The sequence below is a fragment of the Sinohyriopsis cumingii genome, chromosome 8 (assembly GCF_028554795.1).
Source record: "Sinohyriopsis cumingii isolate HCF-2022 chromosome 8, ASM2855479v2, whole genome shotgun sequence".
Classification (NCBI taxonomy): domain Eukaryota; kingdom Metazoa; phylum Mollusca; class Bivalvia; order Unionida; family Unionidae; genus Sinohyriopsis; species Sinohyriopsis cumingii.
This window is the reverse complement of record NC_142968.1, coordinates 59,018,610-59,045,943: the sequence shown is the minus strand read 5'-3', so window position 1 is coordinate 59,045,943 and position 27,334 is coordinate 59,018,610. Positions and strand designations below refer to the sequence as shown.

Here is a 27,334-nt window from a genome sequence, read left to right as displayed (position 1 = left end):
GAAGATGAAAGGAATGGATGAATTTGGTTCACTTCATTTAGCATGTATCAGTACACTAACATACCCTTAAACAATTACTATCCACTGTAGCATACTAATAAACATCATATTAAAGCTACATTATTCAGTATGTACATAAAATTTCTGAACACAAATGGATTCTGTACAACAATCTTGAGCTACCAAGAGGGACTTTGGTTGGTTGGTTGTTGTTGTTATAGGGTTTAACGCCATTTTTCAGCACAAGATAGGCTATACATGGCGGCCAGTATTAATGGTGGAGGAAGAACCTGGAAAGAACCACCAACCCATGAGAAGATACCAGAAAACTTTCTCACATATCAACATTGGCTGAGGACTTTGGTTGGAGGGATTCCTTTTGTACACTTTAACTTAGTGTACAGGAATGGCTTTTATGTTTGTACAGAAGGTGCCAATCTGCCATCCAAAATGACTGCAGTTATGAAAAATAGAAAAACCGTTAAACAACTTCTCATAGAATGTTGAACAGAATTTGACTGTAAGCTAATGGCATGACAGAGTTTCGTTCACTTTTGTATCAATGATGTTCATCCGCATTAATTTACCAGACAAAGAAAAATCTTTGGATGACTTCTTAAAAAAATTGCTTAACAGGATTTGACCAAGAGACCACATATGGATAAAGAATTTGATATCTTCAGCACAGAAAACTGAGTATATTCCTTTTGGCTGAGCAGACCAGGAGCTCTATACCTTAGTTTAGCTTTCCATGTCATATCAAATTGACACTTTCAACGCTTTAAAAAAAATAGAAAATGGTTAAGAAATGTCAAGAGTTCATAATCCTTGACAAGGTAGACTAGCATTATTCTAATTATGGTGCCAGAGTTGGAAAAAAGTATGGCCAGGGGTCCTTTTCTTGAAGTGTTGAAGAAAACACTGAATAACCTGGTCATGGATAATTTAATTTCAGGTGATTATAAACATCGGCCTTCATAGTATGGCTGTGAAGATTGTATATTACCTAATATAAGTGGCTGTTTGTAGCAGTGATTAAAACAGAATTAGCTATGGTTGACTAAACAGCTTAAAAAGTGGACAGTAGTGATATCGATCATGTTCATTTTTACACTGCATATTTTCAGAACACAATGAAAGTCTTTATTAAAGTCTTAGTGAAAGTCTTTCTGAAATTATCTCGTAAAATTCGTAAGAAGGCAGAGCTTTCATCCCTAATTATGAGAAAACACTTCCCTGCCAATAGAGAAAATAACAAGATGGAACCCATTGCAGATAGTGGTACCTTTTTTGTTCTTTTTCTTTTGCTTTGTGTACTCCACGCCTGTCCTCATCTCAGGCTCATCTCAGGCTATACTCGTAAGATCTTAAACCCTTGTTGTCATCATCATTGCACAGAGATCTTATATGGTCACCTTCCACCATTCTGTGTCCCATATAGAGGGATCTAATATGGTCGTCTCCTGTCATTCTGTGTCCCATACACAGATCTAATATGATCACCTCCTGTCATTCTGTGTTCCATACACAGAGATCTAATATAATCACCTCCTGTCATTCTATGTCCCATATACAGAAGTCTATAAAGATCGCCTCTTGTCGTTCTATGTCCCATATACAGAGGTCTATAAAGATCACCTCCTGTCGTTCTATGTCCCATATACAGAGGTCTATAAAGATCGCCTCCTGTCGTTCTGTGTCCCATATACAGAGGTCTATAAAGATCGCCTTCTGTCATTCTATGTCCCAAATACAAGGGTCTATAAAGATTGCCTCCTGTCGTTCTATGTCCCATATACAGGGGTCTGTCAAGATCATATATCATACTATATCCCATATACAGGGGTCTAATATGATCACCTCCCATCAGTCTGAGTCCCATATACGGGAGTAATATAAATCTTATATGTAATATGTATAAAATAAATATATTCTGACTTCAGACATTATAAATCACTATGTTCTACATACTTAACAAAATACACATGAATAAGGATGAAAACTCCATAAACTAGCTTCACAGCATCAAACAAGCCTTGTATAGAGTGGCTTCTGTCATGTATTTTTGTTGGAGGGGGTTGTTGTTTTAAAACATTATTGGATATATCATGACAAGGAAATGGGAACTTAGTGCCTTTCCCATGGACACAGTGAGGTGCTCAACCTGTCCTGGTCTGGGTGGGTATTGAACCTGCAAACTTTGGATTATGAGCCTGATGCTCTGCCAGCAGAGCTACTGTTGCTCCCTCTCATACAGAACTAGTTGTAGAGATGAGGTGGTATGGTGCTGATCACAAATTGGACACACATATCTGATTCATGCATACATCTAGAATCGTAAACTTCAACCAGAATGCTGTGGAACATGTTCTTGTCATTTGTGTAAACTTCCACCCTGTAAGACAGAAATACTTGGATGTGAACTCTGTGATGAAACTTTATGCTGACGTACCACTAAAGAGTCTTGGACTTTTTGATAAAATAAGGTTATATCAGGGTTGTCCCAGATATAGACCATGGGCCAGAATCTGGCTCACCAATGGTTTCTGTCAAGCTAGCCAACCTTTCATGACCAGTGCCTACTGGCAGTGGAAAACATAGGCCTAGTTTATAAATCGGTGAGAAGAAATTGTAGTGTGACCCCTCGTGTGAAATGGTTGGATACCTGTATTTGGTAAAAGAAACTTGAGTATATACTTAAGGAATTTACATGTGTTACATTTATGTTCTATCTTATATACCCTTTTACAGAGTTTTAACATTTTTGCCTTTTAACTTTTATCATTAGTATATATGGGGTTTTATTTGACTTTATTTCCTTTTGTTTTTTGCAATTTCTTTATATCGGGCATTTACAGTTTTAGAGCTTCACTTTTAAATGCCATGTTATAGCCAGTATTGAGCTAACATGCCATTAAACCCAACAGTTTCTACTGCTCTTGAACCCTACAGATGAGGCATGTGCATCCTGTGGCCAGCAGACCTGATGTGATCTGCATCCTGGTTTTATGCACTTATTTACATCAAAGGGTGTGGCTGTAAAAATTGCTCATTCAGTCTGCACCCTGGAGGAGGTTCCACGTGCCTGCTATAAATGGAGCCAGGTTCCGGTTACAAGAACTGGCAGAGGGATATAGATTGCCTGACTTGACCAATCACATCTACAAAAGCATGGATATACAGACTCACTGGACAGTTTTTCTGGTGAATTTTCATCCAACAATGACCTATTGCAGAAAAATGAGAATAATTTTACACTGAAGATATAAATAAAAACAAACTAATGGTTTTTGTTGAAAGCATGCGAGATTTTGACTGCGGCAATCAGGTTAATTTCTTATACAACTGGCGACTTTTATACCAAACCAACACTGCCACCAATCCGTCTTTTTTACATTCATTTTTAACAGCAAAGAGCTATTTTGAATATTTTCCTGTGACAAGGCAGCTAAAAGAATCAGTATATGCCATATGCATAAATAAAGTTCACTAGTAATAAAACAAATTAGCATGCTTTTCATCAACCCTCAGCCATCTCGATTTTTAGGTATTTACCTCTGGAGCAGACACACGTAAATACGTAAGCCAAATCGCTGTTCATTTGCAGCCCAAGTTGTGCATTTGATCTCCGTTGCTAGTCTAACTGACAGGCAGTCACCAAACAAGCCAACCAGTTTTCAAGCCAAACTAAAAGTAAATATAAACCACATTACAGATTTAGCTTCTGTGTGAATTTATAAATGCTAGACTTATCATAATTAGGTTCATGCCTTCTACCTTAAAAATTAGGGAGGTGTCAAAATATGAAACTATCCAGTGAGACCTAACAGCAAGCAGTATTGTTATACTCACTAACAGCTAGACTTGTAATGTAAGCAATAATGGATGCTGCCTGCTGTTGTTTGGTTGATATAGGCTGAAATACAAACTTGTTTGGATACCAAGTCTTATATTTATAAATAATAGTGCCACCATGTCAATCAACCTTACTTTATAGCTTTTTATTTTATTACCGAATTATTTAACTTTTGAAACCAGAACAATTTCCAGACAGGAGCATTAAATATAGCTGAGGCATCTCTGTTGTAGACTTTGTCTTTCGTTTTGGTCTTAGCAACAGATTTTGAAATTGTAATTTTTCTGTATTGATGTTAAATGCACAAACTATCCTTCCAACTAGAATTTGTAATACAAATTTGTTTCATTTACCATTTTCTAAGCACATATACTTGCTTATGAATCCAACTGCAAACTGCACATATCTAGATCTGCTGTTGCATAATGTGCTGGCAGATCTGGATCTGTGCAGTTGTTTTTTTAGTAATCAGTGGAACAAATAATGTAGACCCTGATCTGCAGGCACATTATGTCACAGTAAATCATGATCTTTGTTGCTTGCAGTTACACTCAACTTATAAGCAAATATATAAATATATGGTATCCATTTTAAACTAAAACAGGGGTCCTGAGTGGCCGAGTGGTCTAAAGCGCTCACCGTTCCAGATCACTGCCATCTCACCTCTGTCTGTGTGGGTTCCAGTCAAGGCTCGGCTAGCATGGGTACGTGGGAAAGCCTGCCAGTAGCTTCTCATGGGTCGGTGGTTCTTCCCTGGATTTTCCAGGGTTCTTCCTCCACCGGTTATACTGGCCGCCATGTATAGCCTATCTTGTGCTGAGAAATGGCGTTAAACCCTAGAACAACAACAACAAAAAACCCCTAAAACAATTGATTACTGTATTTCATATCTGAGAATAGTGGTTTCTCTTCTGAACAGGTGAACCGGTCAGATAACTGATGTCTAGTAGATGAATAATAAAACAAAAAAGATGAGTTCTGAAATCTGTAGTACTTTTATTGAAGAGAAGTTAACTACATGCATATGTTGTTATCTCCCTAATGTCTCTTTGATACAGGATTACAGTATCCCACTCACTTTAATCCATCCTAGAAATTAAATCATCACTGACTCTTAAAATATTTGCTGATCTTTGTTTTGTGCATCATGAAAACACCCATTTCACTGCTAATAGATAGTTTACATGTGTCATTAAAGGTATGCCTAGCACACTGACACTAAAGACAACTTCCATTTTTGCTACGATAACAGAAATGTTTTCCACTATCAAGCCAACAAACTGCTTCAGTTCTCTGCTGTTTAGATCAAATTTGCTTGATTTAAAATTTGATATTGATACTTTTGAGTTACATTGACAATGTGACTGAGTAAAAATGAGGTGAGAAATGTTTGCACATCAGTTATAATTTATTTCTTTATTTAAACATTGTCCTCATGAAGCAAAAGTTTAGTTTGCATAGTCTGAGCAATCACTGTAGATGCACTGTAGTGACTAATTAAATCTGTGAGAAACCATTATCTGGTAAGGAAAAACCTGACCTTGGAAAGAAGGTGATGGTTTTATATATATATATATATATATATATATATATATATATATATATATATATATATATATATATATATATATATATATATATGCCTCTGGCATGATTTCCCACTGAGCATGTGATGTCTATAACAAATTGCATGTGCCAATTTTCAACATTTGCTAGACTACTGTTTGTACATTATCAACCTATAATATCTCAGCTATACAAAATCAATATGATCGGTACAGAGCTAACAGGTCACTTTTGTCGGGATTAGGAGGACATAGCTGGATCAAGGTTATATTGTTTTGAGATTATTTTTAATGTTTATGTTAGAGGAAGAGGGAATTCAATTATAGCTTGATTGGATTAACTTTGATCAAATGGCTTTTGTTTGATTGACCATCAACATACTTGTGATGCTACTGGCTGTTGGACAAAAATACCATCTTAAAGGATGTCTGCTGCACATGCCATTTTAATTGAAATCTACCATACTGCATTTCAAAAATATTATTATTTTAAGACCAAAAACACAAGTATATTTGTGACTTCTGTTTCCACATTACAGAGACCAGTGGGAAACCAGTCTGCTGGTGCCTGGAAATCTTTTCCTAGTGCAGTGACATGTGTCTGAGTAATAAAATTATGATGGCTGACATGTTTACTCATTAATCAACTAGCTGTTGATTGGTTACTGTACTGTTGTAATCTGGACATTTTGGGCCAAATGCAGGACATTTTTGAAAGACATTATAAGTAATAAATGGATTAGAGATGGTCATGGCTTTCAAGTCCTTGGCGGGAGGTCATGTAACAAAATAATGAGACTAACCTAAAAATCATTTTGGCACAAACACTTGATTTTTTTTGGTATTGTTTAATTGTTATTGCATTGTTCAATATGTTTTGAGGGGAATTTTAAGTTATTGATATATCTTTTACTTTATGTCGCAGCGCTGAAACATAAGCTTTCTTCAAATGCTAGAATCCACTGGCTAAAAAAAAAATGAAAACCTGGACTACATTTAAGTCCAACTCAGAAACATTGTCCTCTGGATGAACTTGGAATAGAGAAATCATGGAGAGCAGACAGCAACCTCTAAAACCCAGCCACTGGGGAAACTGAAGTTTGAACTTTCTTGCAGGCTTAGTGAGGTTGTTTTGTCATTGCCACATTCATAATTTCAGAAATGAAGGAGAAATACTTCAGACTGCATTTGTTTTCCTGTTAGTAGAGGTTAAGCATATTTCTGTTAATGTTTCACACTGGCTTTATTGCCAGGGCCTTATCATATCAATTGTCTGTGTGAAGGAATGTTTACATTAAGGAACAATGTTGTCTTATTATGATATGACTGCTTGCTCTGTACTCCACATTAGCAGTGTAATCCCATACACATTACAAGATAACACCCCATTTGCCCAACAAATTTGAACATTTTAGTTTCCATTTCAAACTTTAGGTTGCCAAGCCCTATTTATTTGGTCACCACAGACATTAAGAGTAGAAATTAATTAGGTATGGAATTATTGGTAGGTGATGAAATTGAAGGGTTTAATTAATCCAGAATTAAATGGAAATTTAAAGAAAAATACAGCTGAAACATAAGGAGTATATCCAGAACTCTGACAGAATTGTCAACAAGTTTCATCCTTGTCAGCCTTGAGTGTATTGGAGTTTTTAATTTGTGTTTCATCATGTTCTGATCTTCAATCCACTGATGACCGCTTTGGTTGCCTAGTGGTTAGAGCATCCACTTTGGATGTGGGAGGTTGCGGGGTTCGATCCCCGGCCAAGTCATACCAAAGACTTTTGAAAATGGTACTAACAGCTACCTCACTAGGCACTTAGCATTAAGAGGTTAGTATTTAGATGGGTTGACCTGGTGTCAGGATAATGTTACTGGGTGGGACATTATGCTGCATGCCTGCGGCATGATGCCCTAGTGCTAGACATCACTATAAACTGTCAGACTGCAGACATCTTAGCGATATGACTAAAAAGTAGTTAAAGCTACGTTAAAAATCCAAAACACACATGCTCAGTCCACAGATAAAAGGCCTTTACCTTTGTTTTCTTTTTGTAATTGTTTATATTAGTAGAACCCTAGATATCTTTAAAGTAGTTTGACAGCAAAATCTGGGGCCTTGGGTTGCAATGTTGTCTATGGCACTCACCTTTACAGAGCACTGACATCTTGCCAGTCCATATGGGTTCGAGTCTCGGGCTCAGTCGATGTGGTTATGTGAGAATCCTGACCAGCTGCTTCTTGTGGGTTGGTGGTTCTTCGTGGGTTTTTTTTTTGTTCTTCCTCCACCTGATATATCAGTTTCATATCGTCATTTAAACTTGGAAAACATTACAGTGTTATCTTCCAATCAAAGAAGTAGTACGAATTTCTTTATGTAAGGAAAATCTTGCCCAGAATGAGTCCAGGTGTTGGAGTGGGGATTAATACCAACCAAATCTATCACATTAAACATCCTGCAGATGCAAAACAACTTCTGTTGCCATGGACACATGTTTCTGTTAGCAAAAAAAGGAAAACTATACACACTCCCTTCTGTAAAAAAAATGAACAAATTTACACATGGTGATAGACTTGTGTGCTTTGAAATATGCCTCCTCTTGGATTCTACGTTAATTTTATTTATCCTGTTGGCGCATTCATTTACTAATTACATATATCAGCATGAAAATACATTCCAACCTTGTTCCTCACGTACAGTTAAGTGCTTTTAAGATTATTTAATAACCACTTTTGCATGAGGTTTTTCTGTTGCTTTGTATCCACTTTGATTGGTATCTGCTTGGATGAGTTTGGATACCTGTACTTTGTGTGTTAGGCAGGGAATAAACTACATTAAGATCTGATTGGTGGTTATAATTTACCCTGGAATGGAACAAACAATAACCACCAATCAGAATTGAATGTGACTTTGTTTCACTGCTTCATACTTCATTAGAGCAGCCAGCAAATTTGACCCAAATAAACAAGATACGAAGCAACAGGGAAACTTTGCATAAAAGTGGCTATTAAATGATGGCTAAAGTGCTTCATTACATGGGGAACACATTTGGAATATCTGTCATTTTATGCTGAACATACTGATGGCATAAAATAATTAGCATTGAATAAGTGGGTGGGGGGACAGGTTATGAATAACATCTTTGTGTTCATTAGTAGAAAATATGTGGGTGTTTTTATTATTTTATTCTTTCTTACTGTCTCAAATGAATTCTCAATTTAACGAATAAAATGGCAAATGACTAATAATTATTCATGATTTGTGATGATTAAAGTATATTGTATGGGGTAAGTATCATTCTGTATTCTTCACCTGTTGTATCTATATGTGTATCGATAAGGAACGTTTTTCAATATATTGATGAATCGTTTCACCTATAATAGCCTATCTTGCTGAAAAAAATGGCATTAAACCCACAACAACAATAATTTCCTAGCAACTGAATTTTCCATATTTGTTTTATATCATATCTTTAGCTGAGGTTAGATGCACAGTTCATTGTTTTTGATTGGTCTCTTTTAGACTGTGAGCCAAACTAGTCATGTAAAGACCATGATTCAATATGTAGGAAAGAGCAGTTTCACATCAAAGTCGTTTTTGCATGTGCCAGCTGCTTTTAGCATAATAAATGGTCGTTGATCTCATTTCTAATGTACATTAATATGGTTCTTAAGGTCACTAGGTGGCTACCAATTTACAGTTCTTACGCATTGATTTTGACATTCTGTTGCAAATGTGTCAGTTTACTTAAACTGAAAACACTGCTTCAAGAGTCTCTTCAATGAGATGTCTCATCATATCTTTGAACATGTACACACCATTTGTTCATTTTCCTGTGCTGCATAATTCATAAGTGGGATGTTTCTCACCTTGTGTTCACTTACTCACAAAATTATATTATTCTTACCAGAAAACTGAAATATATCTGCTTTTTAATTTAAGTTTGTATAGCTAACAAGTTTCTCTTGGTAAGGGAGACAAATCCAGTTAACAATGTATGAAACATTGAGTTGATTCCCTTATTGAAAGCAATATATATATATATATATATATATATATATATATATATATATATATATATATATATATATATATATATTCAAGATCATTAGAAATGAACATGTTTGTATAACTAGCCATCTTGCAAAATATCTTCTAGCCCTTAAGACATGTTTGCATACTTACGACCTTGTTATGTGCAGTGCAGAAAATGTATATGCTGCATGTGATTGTTGACCTAAGATAAGACATCTTAATCGTATGACATTGCACATTCCCTTGTTCCTATTGAGCACATCTGTTTAGTTGCACAGAAAACCTTGTTCTCAGGACTAGTGTGTCTGACTTCACACATGCTGATCCAGTTTTTACCTCAGCTAGTCAGAAATCAGAAGAGCTTATGAAGTGGCCACATGTCAGTCATTTGTATGTTAGCACACTTTTGTTATTGCAACTTCACTGAAACTACTTGTAGGGTTGCCATGGAACTTAACACACATACACAGTCATCCCAAGATCTGAATGAAAATCATGATGCTGAAAGTCATGTTGCTATTCCTCCTAAAAGGGTGGTTGTTATGAGGTTTCACTAAAAGATGCTTCTATGATGTTTTGTTGGTCCTAAAGTAAAATGAAAATAGTGCTAATCTAATGGCCAATATCTTTTTGAAAATCTTTACAAAATGTTTTGAAGTCATATGTATTAACATGATGTTTTCACCAGAAGACTTATTATGATGTCAGGTTGTTCCTAAATAAAAATTGTGCCATTTGTATATCTAACATTTCCACTGTGGTCACCATCTTCTAAATCTTGTTAGCTACTCATCCTGAACGGATGGACATATGAACACTGGGTTTTTACTAAAAGACTTCGCATGATGTCAAGTTGGTCATTAATGAAAATGATTGATTGATTGATTATTTGATTGATTGATTAGGATTTTACAGCATACTAGTACTGTAAGGCTATATAACACCATAGAATGATGGTATATAATTAATGCATCAAAGGTGGTTTTTAATCAACGAATAGTTAAAAAGAAACCCCCAAAAATGAGATGGTGACGATTATAATGGATAATACAAGATGGTTTCCAATAAGTAGGTAATGTAATTGGTATGTATAAAGTGTAATTAGGTAATGTAATTGGTATGTATAAAGCTTAATTAGGTAATGTAATTGGTATGTATAAAGTGTAATTAGGTAATGTAATTGGTATGTATAAAGTGTAATTAGGTAATGTAATTTGTTGGCATAAAGTGTAATTAGGTAATGTAATTGGTTGGTATAAAGTGTAATTAGGTAATGTAATTGGTTGGTATAAAGTGTAATTAGGTAATGTAATTGGTATGTATAAAGTGTAATTAGGTAATGTAATTGGTATGTATAAAGTGTAATTAGGTAATGTAATTGGTATGTATAAAGTGTAATTAGGTAATGTAATTGGTATATGTAAAGTGTAATTAGGTAATGTAATTGGTATGTATAAAGTGTAATTAGGTAATGTAATTGGTTGGTATAAAGTGTAATTAGGTAATGTAATTGGTAATGTATAAAGTGTAATTAGGTAATGTAATTGGTATATGTAAAGTGTAATTAGGTAATGTAATTGGTATGTATAAAGTGTAATTAGGTAATGTAATTGGTATATGTAAAGTGAAATTAGGTAATGTAATTGGTATGTATAAAGTGTAATTAGGTAATGTAATTGGTTGGTATAAAGTGTAATTAGGTAATGTAATTGGTATGTATAAAGTGTAATTAGGTAATGTAATTGGTATATGTAAAGTGTAATTAGGTAATGTAATTGGTATGTATAAAGTGTAATTAGGTAATGTAATTTGTTGGTATAAAGTGTAATTAGGTAATGTAATTGGCTGGTATAAAGTGTAATTAGGTAATGTAATTGGTTGGTATAAAGTGTAATTAGGTAATGTAATTGGTATGTATAAAGTGTAATTAGGTAATGTAATTGGTATGTATAAAGTGTAATTAGGTAATGTAATTGGTATATGTAAAGTGTAATTAGGTAATGTAATTGGTATGTATAAAGTGTAATTAGGTAATGTAATTGGTTGGTATAAAGTGTAATTAGGTAATGTAATTGGTTGGTATAAAGTGTAATTAGGTAATGTAATTGGTATGTATAAAGTGTAATTAGGTAATGTAATTGGCATGTATAAAGTGTAATTAGGTAATGTAATTGGTATGTATAAAGTGTAATTAGGTAATGTAATTGGTATGTATAAAGTGTAATTAGGTAATGTAATTGGTTGGTATAAAGTGTAATTAGGTCATGTAATTGGTATGTGTAAAGTATTAGGTAATGAAATTGGTATGTATAAAGTGTAATTAGGTAATGTAATTGGTATGTATAAAGTGTAATTAGGTAATGTAATTTGTTGATATAAAGTGTAATTAGGTAATGTAATTGGTATGTATAAAGTGTAATTAGGTAATGTAATTAGTATGTGTAAAGTGTTATTAGGTAATGAAATTGGTATGTATAAAGTGTAATTAGGTAATGTAATTGGTATGTATAAAGTATAATTAGGTAATGTAATTAGTATGTGTAAAGTGTTATTAGGTAATGAAATTGGTATGTATAAAGTGTAATTAGGTAATGTAATTAGTATGTGTAAAGTGTTATTAGGTAATGAAATTGGTATGTATAAAGTGTAATTAGGTAATGTAATTAGTATGTGTAAAGTGTTATTAGGTAATGAAATTGGTATGTATAAAGTGTAATTAGGTAATGTAATTAGTATGTGTAAAATGTTATTAGGTAATGAAATTGGTTTGTATAAAGTGTACTTAGGTAATGTAATTGGTATGTATAAAGTATAATTAGGTAATGTAATTGGCATGTATAAAGTGTAATTAGGTAATGTAATTGGTATGTATAAAGTGTAATTAGGTAATGTAATTAGTATGTATAAAGTGTTATTAGGTAATTAAATTGGTATGTATACAGTGCCATTAGGTAATGAAATTGGTATGTATAAAGCATAATTAGGTAATGTAATTTGTATGTGTAAGGGTTAATTTGATGATAACAAATATTTAGAGTGTTTGACAGTACATGTTGCTTTACAAATACTCAAAAGAAATAGGTCACACACAAGCTGTATTTGAGAATAAATGTTAACTAAATTCAGGAAATTTAAAATAAAAGACATATTTTCTGTATCAAAAAGCACATTGAAGTTCTGAACATTGTACTAATGATCATGTCTTTGTTGGAGATGGAAAGAGTCTAACAGCTGATATGACATCCAGAATGGCGGGCATGTTAGCCATCTTGTTATTACTGCTGCTCCAGAATAGAAAGTTATATCAACATGGAATTTTGAGAATCTTGTTATTGCTATACTTTCTGAATTGATAGTCATACTGACATTTGTTTCATCAAAATACTTGTTAAAGTTTGTTGGTCCTCATAAACATATTGACAACTGTCTTGTTACTAAGTCTACTGAATGGGAGTTCATAATGGCATTTGGTTTTCTCTGTTAGTCTTTTAATGATGCCTGGTTCTCAGATCTTAAATCCAATATGGCTGCCACAGTGGCTGATTTGAACATCTTGTTGCACAAAATATGAAACATGATTTCAACACTCAGGAGCTAAAAAGAAGAATGGTTTTATCTTTACAATAACCATAGAAATCACTATTCCAAAAAAGGAAATAACTTGTTAAGAGGGAAAAAGAAAGAGCTCTTATTCATCCTGGTTAGTGCATAACTCCACTGACAAATGATTTAAAGCAGTATCTATTACACTACATTATGACGCTATAAGCATTGTGTATATTTGGACAACAGATTAACAATAGCATTTTTTTTTGTAAATATGTGCATCAAAGATTGCTTGTTTTTCAAGGCCGAATGATTCATTAAAATCTGGATCGTGATAATTATGGTGCTCTCAGTCTTGTTTTGTAACAGGTACATGAGTCTGGTTTATAGTATTTGGCACTAGGAGTTTACTTTATAAATCTAACAAATTGATTGATCCAACACGGCTTTTTCGTAATTTTTGTATGCATCATGGTTCTGCATGCAGACTGAACTCAGCAAATGTGGTTACACCAATATATATATATATATATATATATATATATATATATATATATATATATATATATATATATATATATAGAGAGAGAGAGAGAGAGAGAGAGAGAGAGAGAGATATACATGCACATACACACATGGGGGCCCCTAGTGGCCAAGTGGTGTAAAAAAAACTTACTGTTATGGATCACTGCCATCTCACCTCTGTCTGGATGGGTTTGAGTCTCGGTTCAGCCAATGTGGCTATGTGAAAAAGCTTGCCAGTAGCTTCTTGTAGGTCAGTGGTTCTTTCCGGGGTTTTCCCAGTTTCTTCCTCTACCGTTCATACTGGCCGCCATGTTTAGCTTATCTTGTGCTGAAAAATGGCACTAAACCCTCGAACAACAACACACACACCCACCCACCCACACACACACACACACACACACACACAATCTGATTGCAGTTATTATTTGTTCTACGCTGTGATCAACTCGTGATGTAAATAAATTCCACATATCAACTAGCTCTCATGCAATGCAGTAATCACATTTTGCCATGTGTTTATCCCCATAGAGAATAGAGCATGGTTGATAGGAAGGATTTGAGTGTAATGCACTAGTTATGAATATGCAAACAGTTGGTTTAGCTTGGGATTTTACAGCTGTACAACACATGAAAGTCATGCCAAGAGAGGTAGAGTTAACTGCCTTGTCCAAGGATATACCATGGTACATGTAGCTAATCCAGTGGTGGTGGTAATCATACCTGCTCTCTACTGGTCATGTGTCCAATGCTTTAGGCACTGAACCGCATGAGTTAGGTGATATTTAATTTGTATATAGTTAATTTTATTTGTTAATTGTGATAACTGGTACATTATCTTGTAGGCATAATTAGTTGTCATGTTAGTCAATGTGAACAGAAGAATAACAGGGCCTTCAAAATTCATAAAATATTTTTATGTCTTCTATGATTTTTATGTCAAAAAATCTTTATCTTTATTGATGTCCAAATACATTAGGGACAAAGAAAATATATCCTTAGTCCTCATAAAACTGTCCCATATGGTTGGTGTTAGGCTGTGCAAGAAGTGCACTAGTTTCATTTGTAGTGTAGGTATGAAGAAATCCCAAACAATTTTTTGGTTTATATATGAATGTCTTTGAACTTGTATGTAATGCTGTTTCAAAACTAGAAAATACCTACATCGCAAAATAGAAGTTGCAGACTTGAACTTATCTGACATTGATGAATTGTCAGCCTTCGTGAAAAATAAAGAGAAACAATGCTTCCATTTTACTCCTGTTTCATCAGTGATCCACAGTATTGCTATTACGAGCTGTGCTGCCAGTTCCATTCAAGCTGGTTAATTAACCAGTCATTGTTTGTGTTATTAAAGACCATTGACAATTAGCCAGTCAGTGTTTGTGTTATGACAGATCATTGACAATTAGCTAATCAGTGTTTGTGTTATAAGAGACCATTGATAAGGTGGCATGCAGTTTGAACATGAGATGTTAGTATTATTGTTGCGTGTTGTTACTAAAATTCAAAACTTAGGTTGACATCTGAATGGTTTCACTTGTTTGTATTGGTTAGACTGACCATTAGGCATGCCTGACACTGTCTGTCACATTGTGCATGAATTTAAGAACAGTTTTCAGTGGCAGATTCATAGAAGTCTACAATCCTTTACCTAAAAATAAAAATAAAATATTTAACTCGATTAATTAAAATGTGGGGTCTGTTCTAGAACTTAAAATTATGTGGTGGTGGTGGTTGGGGGGACTTTCCAAAAGAAGGTTTAATTCATTTAAGAAATAAAGGTTTGGCTTGCTAATATGATGGACAATTTTTCTTCATTCGGTAGCTTTTTTGTGTTTAGTATTTGAAAAATAGGCATGAATGCTGGAAATGCATGTCCTAGATGATACAGAGAATGGAATGTTGCAAATTGTCAAACCGCACCAGTGGCCTATTGGTTAGAGCATCCATCTCGGAAGCAGGAGGTCGTGGGGTCGAGCTCCAGCCAAGTCATACCAAAGACTTACAAAAATGGTACTAACAGCTGCCTCGCTAGACGCTTAGCATTAAGAGATTAGTGTTAGGTCTGGTCAGCCTGGTGTCAGGATAACGTGACTGGGTGGGACATCATGCTACATGTCTGTGGCATGATGCCCCAGTGCTAGAATATCACTGTAAACTGCCACAGTGCAGACATCATAGCAACATGACTGAAAAATTGTTAAAGCTACATTAAAAATCCTAATCACACACACACAAATTGTCAAAGTCAGGCACATTTAAAGACCAAGATTTTCTTTCCTTCAGTTTACAATAAATATGAAATTAATTATTAAGTTCATGTACACCCATTTTTTCAATGTATTCTTACTGTTTAATGACTTGTACTTTTTCTCAGGGGAAACCATATCAAAACAACTTGCAAATGCTACCAATATCAATTTTTCTTTTGTCATGTCAGTCTGTGTTAATTTATAAATTACATGTATATAAATTATAAGTATATAATAAAATAATATATGAGACAGATCTTAGAAGATTAAAAATTTTCAGACATTTTCTATAAGCTACTTGTTTAAAACCATTGTTCATAATCTGAAAACAGTATCTATTGACGATGTTTTATAGGTAACATCCTTGAATGGTCAGCTGCCATGCATGATGTGTGTATACTGGGTGTAGTTTATATGCTTATATATATCCACTGACATGTTATTATTACTGTCACCAGGTCACTGAAAGTGCTAAACAGAACTTAAAGAAATGAAAGTGAATAATGCCAAAATATTTTTACTAACATTTCGTAAATGTTCCCAATTTTGAAGGTGTGACAGAATTATAAATCACTCAGTGGATTTGAATCCCACAACCAGAAGAAAAAAAATTCTTTTGGTTTTCTTTCCACTTGCATACATGTTATTTTCATCATTAGTGCTCATGCTCAACACCTCAATTGACTTTCTCTTACAGGCTCAGGGATATAGAATTGGCCCACAGTGGCTCAGTGGTTAGAATTTTGGACAAGTGACCAAAATGGTCAAGGTTCGTATTGTACCATTGGATCAGCCATGGTGTGTTCTTAGGCATGGCACTTTACTCAGATTGCCTTGATATTAAATAACCGACATGTAGTGGCTTTGTTGTGTCCAAACCAAACCAATGCTCATGTTATGTTGAGTTATTAATTTCCTCCATATATATATATATATATATATATATATATATATATATATATATATATATATATATATATATATATATAATGATAGTTATTAGGATACCATTCATATAGATTATTTAGCTTTGAATTTGTTGACATTTTGAAAAACCTGGACTCTGTAACAGTTTAACATCAACAATTCAAAACGTGACACAGGTTACCCAGATTATTCTACTGTGAAGACTAACAAACTATTTTGTTTTCTTAAAGTTATGGGGTAACGGACTGTGATGGTCGTCAACAGAAATAGGTTATATTGTGCCAAGATAATGGGAGTAAAGTACTTTTCCCAAAGATATACCATGGTAGCTTAACCTGGCTGATCTGATTGTAGGATTAAAACCGGCATCATCAGTCTGGTCATGAGGCCGGCAGGCAGTTAACTGTCTAATAATCAGTTACGTGGATAAAGTCCATGTGTCCCAAGAGGTTCATATACATGTTGCAGCAATCACATAACAATTAAAATTGCAACATGTTTATATTCATAGCTACATAATAAATACAAGATGCATACTATCTTTGAGGAAATTGACAATATTTTTATGGTGCAGATATCCAGTATGCCTTCCAAATTGAATGATGCTAAAAAAAATTATATTGACTAATCTGATGTCATCAACTGACATACCATCTGGGTCTGTTTAAAGACTTGTAATGGCGTGAGTCATGCTTTTTTTCTAAAAGTCATGCAGAAAAATCAACCAAAATTGTGAAAATCATGTTATATTCTCAAGCCCTGCATTTTCTTTGTTAAATCCCTCCTATATTCATAAAATTGTCTCTATTTGAAAAAAATTGGAAGGGCAGACCCCCAACCACCACCACCACCACACACACACATTTTCACTTCTAGTATATACTCTGATACAGTGTATCCAAACAGCCTGTTTGTCCTTTGGTCCACTTGGAAACTTTAAGTATAGTGAGTGAATGAATTATTACTCCTACTCAGAGAGCTTGTATTGAATGTGAAAATAGTCTGAAAATAGAGATTTTTTTAATAATTGTTATGTCAGATTGAATGGGATCATATTATTGTGATCAGTGTTTTCTCCCAATTTGTGGTGATGTGTAATCTCCCTTTACAAAGCAATGTCACTGGTACAGTATGAATCATATTAAGTGGACTGTCATTATGTTATGGGGTGAGGTTCATTTGCCTTAAAATGAGGTTTTGTGTTTGTAAATGTGTCACGTATGTGAAATACACAAGTCTTTGTTGATATATCTCAACAGGTCAGATCCTGTGTGTACATTATCAAATTTAGAATAAATGAAAACTATATATATATATATATATATATATATATATATATATATATATATATATATATATATATATATATATATATATACACACACACACACATATAACATATTTCATAATAATTGTTTGTTTAAAGCAGTGATGATAATCCAAGCAGGCAATCAGCTGTGTTCCACTGACTTATGGTATATTTCAAATAATTACCTTGTACAAGCACGTGTCCTAGACTTTTAAACTGTGTGTTACCTTAACATAAACAGACTACTTTCTAAACCATTAATATACTCATCCAGTTGCTGTCTGGCTGTGTCTTGAATTAACCAATCAGAAAGTGTGTAGGTAAAGAGGGAGTATAAGGTGTGGGGCTCTTGGATGATTTTATTGATTGGCAGGTGATCTCAGGTGAGACAAAGGTGTACATGCACAAACTTTGATCTTGTTTGTATGTATACCTAGTTAATTTTATTGGCATTACTCATACAGGACACTGTAGTATCACAGAATTCATTTATCTACTACACCTGAGAATGAAATAAGCTGACAAGTAGGATATCATACCTGGATGATGATATATTCCCTATGTTATCTACTCTAGGTAGATTAGAAGGTATTGGGTCACTCACACTAGAGTTAACTGGCAAGAAAGTAGAGCCTTTACGAGCTTGAGATTCTTAGAAAAGAAAGGAGGCAAAACACTTGGATCAACATATAAAGAATACTGGGCTATATTAGGCGAAAAGGGAATTACTTTTTGACTTGACACAAGGCCTGATACAGGAAGTGGAAACTTTGATGTACCATGTAATGGTAGATCATTATCTCTGTGAACTGTTTCATTTGTAATGTAGGTATAGAACCTACTGTGGCAATGTGTTCAGATGCTTCTGCAGGTTATCATTATGTATTAATGGAACAGTGGGGTTCTGGCAAAAATTTCCATGTTATTTCTTCACATGGATGTCTGTACCCTGCAGTTCTGTGCTATATGATGTTTGATTAGAAAGAGGAGGAGGAACCAGACTGACAGATGCTAACCAATCACAACAGCTCATCATTCAAGCTGTAAAGACAGGATATTGGGGAAAGAACATAGTGATATTTATAGACTGGAAGCTGAGTATATGATGTGTATATATAAGTGTTAGAGTGATGCAAGGTAACCCTGTTGTATGTGTAGATACATATTCTGTGTTCTTTAGAGCTTAGAGATCTCTTAGTGTGTGAGAGAAAGAGGGGAGAGTTGACTTTAAGCATATTCTCTTTTATTGTCGGAACCAAAAGTACACAGCCAGCTTGCTGCACTTAATGATGAGCTCATCACTAAAATGTAAGACATCTCTGAGGAATGGATTCACATTCTTTCAGTAAAACTTGCAGCAGTTTAACACCAGATACACTGGCAGCAAATAGTTCATCAAAAAATTTTCAGGCAGGCAAGTTGGATTCTGCCAAGACTAGAATAGCAATTGGAGATAGCTTATTAAATTTAAGTTATTCAGAGCTAAGTGATTCAGAATGTTTTCGCCATCTGCGGCACGGGTTTATGGATGAGGAAGATTTTGAAGATTTTAAACAAGACTTGGTTGATATACACAAACTGCGCACAGAGTGGAAACGAAATAGGCGGAAAGTATCTGCAACTAGAGTTCGATCAACATTAACCCCATCACTTTTGGAGACATTAGAGGAAAATCCACGCAGTTCTAACGTCATGGATTTCTTTAAAAATGATGACGATTTTCAAGAATTTGATAGAGTTTTTGAAACTTTAAAAAGTAACAGATTATCTAATGTTCATGAAAGGTACAGAACTTCTCCACAGTTTCAGAATGGTGAAGAAGATGATGTAGATGATAGGTATGATAATTTGGATGAAACTGATGTAGAGGAGTTTGAAGACTTAAAGGTTGATGATGTTTTCTCAGATTTCTTTGATCATGATGAGGATTTTAAAGCCTTTGAGGCTGAATTTCAAAATTTTAAAAAAAGTCGATCAAAAGCATTGGGAGAAAAGTTCCGTAACTCAGTCTGTGATTTAATTGATGACTTAAAAGCATTCTGTGATAGGGACCCAGGAGGCTCAAATAGTACAAAGTCTGGAGCCGAAACTAGCTCATTGACTAATAATTCCAGTACTTCATTAAGGTTGTGTAGTTCAGGTGGTGGGGAGTGGGATTATATTTTTGACAAAATTCGACAACATGGTTCAACTGTGTCCGAGGGTTCTGGAACAGGAAAGTCTCATCTTACTACATTCTGTGGTAGTGATTTGGATTTACCGCAAAGTACCAAAGGACTGGCAAAATCTACTGGTGATAATGTATATAATTCTTCTGTGCCAGATAAAAGAATTGACGAGTCATCCATCTTCTCAACAAAAACTGGTGAGTTTCAGTATCATGTATTCACACACACACACACACACGAGGAACACATTACTGTATTGTACCCAGTGTAAAGCTGGTGCATAATGAGAAGTCCATCCACATTTTTACTGAACTGAGAGAGATATTTATTTTACTTAGATATATTTGTGTGGTAATAGGCTGATACCCAGTTTGACAAATTAATTATGCTGGCCCCTTTTTGTTGTATCATGGAAGTACTGTAGTTCTGTAAAGTGTCATCTTCGCTTTTATGAAGATGAACTGATACCAAATTTGACAGATTTATTAGGCTGGCTGGCCCCTTTGGTGGTATCATGGAAGTAGTACTCTAGAGTGCTTTCCTGTCTTATGATTATGAACTAGTACCCTATTTGACAGATTTATTAGGCTGGCTGGCCCCTTTGGTGGTATCATGGAAGCTGTACTCTAGAGTGTTTTCCTGTCTTATGATTATGAACTGATACCCTATTTGACAGATTTATTAGGCTGGCCCCTTTGGTCTTATCATGTAAATAGTACTGTAATGTGTTTCCCCTACTCTTGAGGCTACACCCAGTGACACATGCCATGGACAGAAATCCACTACATTTCTTTATCTTCCGTGGCTACATGTGCAGTGATTTTCTTGTTTCTTTCCAATATGCACAAACACGCTTAAGCAGTCACTGCGAAATCAGGTACAATTTTCTAACCATTATGATCCAGCATGAGCTTTCATTACGTCACAATTTGGAACGTAATCAAGTTCTCATTATAATGTGGTTTTAGACCCCATCCACTGCGTTATAATGAGGGACACTGCTGTTGAAAGCTTTCTGGCCATGCTGTGACCTTAATGAAATTCTTCCTCTGAACCTTAACCACACATGTATGCAGCATTCTCATTAAATAATAACTATATTTTTAAAATTAATTTTCAAAAAGTTCCTTATCAGCATGTTAATTTTGACCTCAAGAGATGATTAACAGACATGTATTATAGATCCATTAGGGCTTTCATGACTGACCGAGATGACATCAGAGTGCTAACTTCCGTGGAGAGCAATATATATGGCAATTAAAGAACAGCAATAAATTAAATGAATCATATTTTCACATTTTTTTTATGATGTTGTCAAATAGGAAATTTTAGCATTATTTCAGTATATTTGAGAATAGGTAAATTTCATTGGTTTTTCTAGTTTATACACTAACACTAACAGGTTTTACCTACATTTGAGCCTTTGTAATCCTGCCAGCCAGGGTATAATGACTTGATGATGATTTGTGAATTAAAGTTGTGTGTGGCCATTCGCTATGTAGGACTGGTCAAATAACCATGAAATGTAGTACCTGAAAGGGCAAATAGAAATCATAATAGTTACTTAGCCTTTAATCAGATTATTTAGCTTTACTTTGATGGTTTATGTCTGTCATGGTATAGATAGAGATCTTATCCTGGTGTCCAAGTACTTTCACAGTAGATCCCCTCATTAAGAGGCTGTTATGCAAAGGGTCATGTTAAAGGCAGATGTGATCTACAGGTTGTCAAAACGAAAAATATCCAGTGGCTATTTATATTATGCTGACTGTCGCTAAATACCAGTTTGTATGAGAAGAGACCTATCTAAAAACTGGGGCTAATGTCATGCAGTATTTTCTGCAAGATTTTTACAAAAAGGGTGAATCCTCCCAAGCCATTTTCATAATGTAATGGGAGATTTTCAATTTTCAATGAACGCATTGGTTATAAATTACTTTAATAAATAAACGTAAAATTTACGGTTCTTTATCTTCATTATTGACACAGCAACAATGATCATCATTATTATAGACACAGCTACAATGATCATATGTTATTACTGCAATGTAACAAAATGTTGAAATGTGTTTGAGGTTTACAGTAACCAATTTTTCTTGCTCAGCTTACTGCACAGCTGTATCTCACTCACCTTGCAATTGTTTCATTTGCTGTACAGCGATTTTGTCTTATTATGACAGGAATCATTGTCATACTGTTACACATATCTGCATAATAAAAAATTTTATAATTGAAACCGGTTGTTCTACCTGGAATGTTCATATGTGTGGGATGCTTTTGTAAGATCAACAATGACTACGAAACTATGCAGTGACCTACAAAATTTGAAACAGTGTTTCTTTAAAATAAAATGTTCTGTTAACAGACACTGTAGTTTAAAGAAATTGTTATAAGCATTATCAGTAAATCATCGTTATGCGTAATGTTGTATAATGTACACTGGGTATAGCCAATTCTTATCTGCTTATGCCTTTTTTTTCTGTACATTTCGTACATATTTTAAGGAAAGAATTAACCTAAAATCAACTACTGAGCAATCCTCTTACGAAAAGATGTTGAAATATATAATTTGACTGGAATCAGTGTTTCCTGCATCAAGGCATCCACATTTATCTACATGTTCATTTACATGTTAACTGATATTAAAAATGTTACAAGCGGTAGACAAAGCCATTAAGATAAGTACTTTAAGCACTGTGTTTTGTGCATTAGAATTGCATGTAACAGCACAGACCACCAAATACTGAAAAAAATGCATTTTTACCATGTACAACAAAGCAGTTGGCAAAATACTATAAATAACTGGTTGTTCAGTGTTCTGTTTTTAGTTGCAAAAAGAGAAGCATGTACTTGATAATGATTCTTGATCAAGAACTCCAGCACTTGCATGATTAGGTTGAGCTTTGTTAATATCAATTTATTGTACATGCAACATTAAGGTTATGCCAAACTGATTATGCATGATTATTATGCAATCATCTTTAAGAATGATTACAATTTACATTCAATTTAGGTGGTATTTATGCAGTCTCATGTCTTTGAGAAAACTCGGGTCATGCAGTTGTTGTTGTTGTTGTTGTGGGGTTTAACGCCATTTTTTGGCACACGATATACATGGCGGCCAGTATTAATGGTGGAGGAAGAACCTGGGAAAACCCCGGAAAGAACCACCGACCCACGAGAAGGTCATGCAGTTTAGTCCTGTATCTGTTTCACTAACAATTTACAAGTAAATAAGGGTGTACATTTATTGTTTATGACTTGAAGAGAAAATCTCGACAGTCCAAAATTATTTTATTTACTATATCTATAAAATTTCAGCACACTAGGTCCACCAGTATTGGAGAAATCAACATTTAATTGCTCAGTATTTACAATAAAGTTTGCTGAATTTTTTTCAAAGAGGGTGCTCTCAGGTCTTAACCATTATATCAGCTTTTGGAACATGTACATAGCAATGTGTTAATTCATTTGTATAGCTTTTTGAAGAAAAAGACAGGAAACAATAAACTGCATGCACATTTTAAATTTGTTTATTCATTTGCTCAACTTACTAAAGATACATGGAGTTGTAATGTGGAATGGAGATAGTGTTGGTTGACAGGCTACCAAATTATTGGGATTGGTTACCACTGATACTCAAACCATGAACATTTATTCTGCAGTCTTTGAACAGTTATTCAGCTGTTACATCCCAAATATTAAAACAACAGCATAGAACTTGACTTAGAAGCACAAGGTCAAAATTTCATTAAATTGTGACATATTCATTTCAGCACTTAAGCATACCTAGTCTGGAAACATGGTTTGGGTTTTAATCATGTTCCGTGTGTTAAAATTAATTTATAGTTCATTAGTATTCAGTGAGTCATGCTGTAGTCCTGTCAGTTTGACATAAAGCACTAAGACAGGTCACAGTGACCTTTGTTGTTGTGATTCTTGGTTACCTTTGATGAAGGGCAAGAACAGGTTGAAGATATTGCTGGTCAGGTAGTACAGAATTTTCACTTGCCAAGAATTGCTTATAAGATGGGAATGCAAGAGAGATGTTTGGCAGATGCATGAAAATCCTGTTTCCAAGCATGTAGGTCATTGTAGAATTTATTCCAACCCTGTCAGATTTGGTCAAAAGGTGTCATAGAGTTTGATCATTGGGCATAGTGACTTTAGGCACAGGCCAGAAACAACATCAAAGTTGGGCAGCCAATAAAAATGACACTCGTCTTTATCTGATGAGAGGTTTCCTGTTTCAGATTTCTATTCAAGCATCATAAAATTGATCAGCTCAGGCATTCTATTGGCTTTCAGATAGATGACAAGTGGAAACAACAAAAAGTATTGAAAGGAAAGGAATTTTTTAAATGAATGTCCCAAGTCATAAAAGTGAGAGGATAAAGGATAATTTAGTGGATAACACATGGGATTTTTTTAAGCTTAGTCATACACCAGTGTAATATTTATATATAGACAATTCACTGCACAAAAGTGTGCATCGGGAATTACTAATGTGTATTGAAAACCAACCAAAAACACATAAAAAACTTAAGATTAAAGAAGGATATATATATATATATATATATATATATATATATATATATATATATATATATATATATATATATATATATATATATGATTGCGTTCTTGTTTTCTGGAGACATGTTTTTGCTGTTGTGTTCTTAGGTATAAAATATAGCTAACACTCACTCCATGACCGCAAACTTGACATCAGTAAAATTTTTACTTTTTTCTATGTGTTTTCTTCATTTTAATTTGTAGTACATACCAGATTCAGACTCTTCATGTTGTGCATTTTGTAACCAATGACCTAAAATGGTGGTGACCCAGATGTTGACATCAGAATCTCAAAACAAACGATAAGGTCTTGAGAAACATGGTACATGAATCAAGGACAGGAATGAAGTTTGAACAGCTGATAATAAATTCAGTTTATTAATTACAGTTATTATAGTGGAGTATATATAGGATGATGTGGCATCATTACTTAGTGTCACATCAAATTAAAGTTCTGTTCTGTTATAAATAATATAGATCTTTTGCAGCATATTTGCCAAGCAGGGTAATCACCTTGCTACCACAGTTTTCAAAAATCTGCTATTGTCTTTATGCATGACAGAACATAGTCTTTATTGTTCTGTTGTGCTCACATCATGTGATGGTACCTCTGGGTCTATGCTTTTTTGTGATTGGGTATGCACATCAAACATTAAACACATAATGTAAGCAGGGTCTCACAATGTACCATATATACTTGCTTATAACATGATTTCAGCTGAAAAGTGCACAGACCCAGATCTGCTGTCACATAATACACTAGCAGATCTGGGTTTGTGCAGTTTTTTCAGATTAATCAGTTTGAACAAACAGCATAGACCCAGGTCTGAAGGCATATTGTGCTACAGTTTATCAGGATCTTTGTTGTTTGCAGTTTGACTCGACATGTAAGCGAGTATAGACAGTATGATGTTAACTGCTCCTCTTCAGAAGGTTCTAAAATTACCCTTCACCTGGATTTGTAATTACACACCCTCCATCCCAAGATGCACTTTATTGCACAGCTACACTAAATTAATTTTAGTTCTGAAGAGGGGTCAATAAATTATCCATGTGTTATTTAGGAGTTATCTTCTGTACATATTCCACAAGGTGGGGTGCATTTCAAGCAGTCCAGTACCATAAATTTTCCTCCAGAATTTGACTGAAAGTTAATAATGCCTGGGTCATTGAAATAGAAATAGTACCATATTGTACCAGTTAGTAATGTCTGGGTCAGTGAAATAAAAATAGTACCATATAGTACCATATTTTACCATATAGTACCATATTGTACCATATAGTACCATATTGTACCATATAGTACCATATTGTACCAGTTAGCAGATCATTGTGTAATTAAACTCTGCAGTGAATATGTAGGGGCTTGATGCACTTTTCATGACTCTTCATTCATCTACATTCCTAATAACCTTTTGTTGCCAGTAGCTTCTCGTGGGTTGGTGGTTCTTCCCAGGGTTTTCCCGGGTTCTTCCTGCACCATTAATACTGTCCGCCATGCATAGCCTGTCGTGTGCTGAAAAATGGCGTTAAACTACACAACAGCAACAACAACTAAGAAGTTGGGCTGGGCTGGTGGGTGTTGATTAAAATTCCTAGACCAATTACTGTATTGTCCACATGTAGAGTAAACTTTTAGGTATTATTGTAGGTTTCATGCCTTTTGCTTTCAATGGTGTTGTGCTAGCACTTTTGAAAACTTGGGAAACAAGATTTTGGATTTATATTTTTGCCTGCATATGGTGTGTTTTATTTCAGGAAATATTTGCATGTAAATTTTCAAGGTACTTTTTGTCTTTTCTGTTTTGTTAAGTTAAATTCTTCAAATAATACCTATATTATAATGATATGCTTTGTTATTGTCACCTAGCAGTACTTATACACAGGTTGATTTACTATTTGCTGAAATCAGATATGGGAATGCCATTAAATTCACATCACTGTAAATAGATAGGGAAATATGAAGTTCTGATACCTCTTTTTTACAGACCCATTTCAAAGAAATATTTGGAAAAGGGTTTTCTTTTTTCATAGTTAATACAGAAGTCGGCTCCTTTGTTTGTGTTGGATGGTTGTTAATTCAGATCTTGCAAATGTTTTTGTCATGGAGCACTGGAAAGAAAGTCTTGAATCCATTAAGAGAGGCATTTACTGTTACATCTCATCTTACAGTTTCCCTGTAGTGAAATAACAGCTGTCACTCACTGATCATCATGATACATATACATATATAACATTTGCACTTGTTTTAACAGCACAATATTTATATAGTATATCTTGGGATTTTCTTATTTCCTTTTATTGCTGTATGTCATTCCTTGCATTAATGCATTTTTTTAAATGTCCTCTCTTTGTGTTTGTGTGATTTTTTATGCTTGAACTTGTATTAAATTGATCCTGTTCTTAATAGTTGGCTGATATTGGAGCATTATACTTTCAGATTGACAAGAAGCGGTGCCTATAAAGAGAACTAAAATCTGTGGATAAAATTGATATAACATTAGGCAGTTTTAAAAACATTTGTAGCATTTGAAAGTTGGCTTTAGATGTATTAGTGCAAGTGGTCCCACAAATT

The 27,334-nt window shown here is 34.4% G+C and overlaps 1 protein-coding gene across 4 annotated transcripts in view; it reads left to right on the top strand.

Annotated features, from left to right (window-relative positions):
• The window catches only part of LOC149793620 (ras association domain-containing protein 1-like), a 117,035-nt gene that overhangs the window by 16,263 nt on the left and 73,438 nt on the right, over nt 1-27,334 (top strand). The window contains exon 1 of one of the 4 annotated variants that reach the window (XM_089967588.1): nt 18,399-20,381. The exons of the other annotated variants lie outside the window; for them this stretch is intronic. Coding sequence (XP_089823714.1) covers nt 19,343-20,381 — 1,039 coding nt within the window. The 5' untranslated portion in view covers nt 18,399-19,342. Of the gene's footprint in view, nt 1-18,398; nt 20,382-27,334 lie in introns of those variants that run through there. 4 annotated transcript variants of the gene reach the window in all.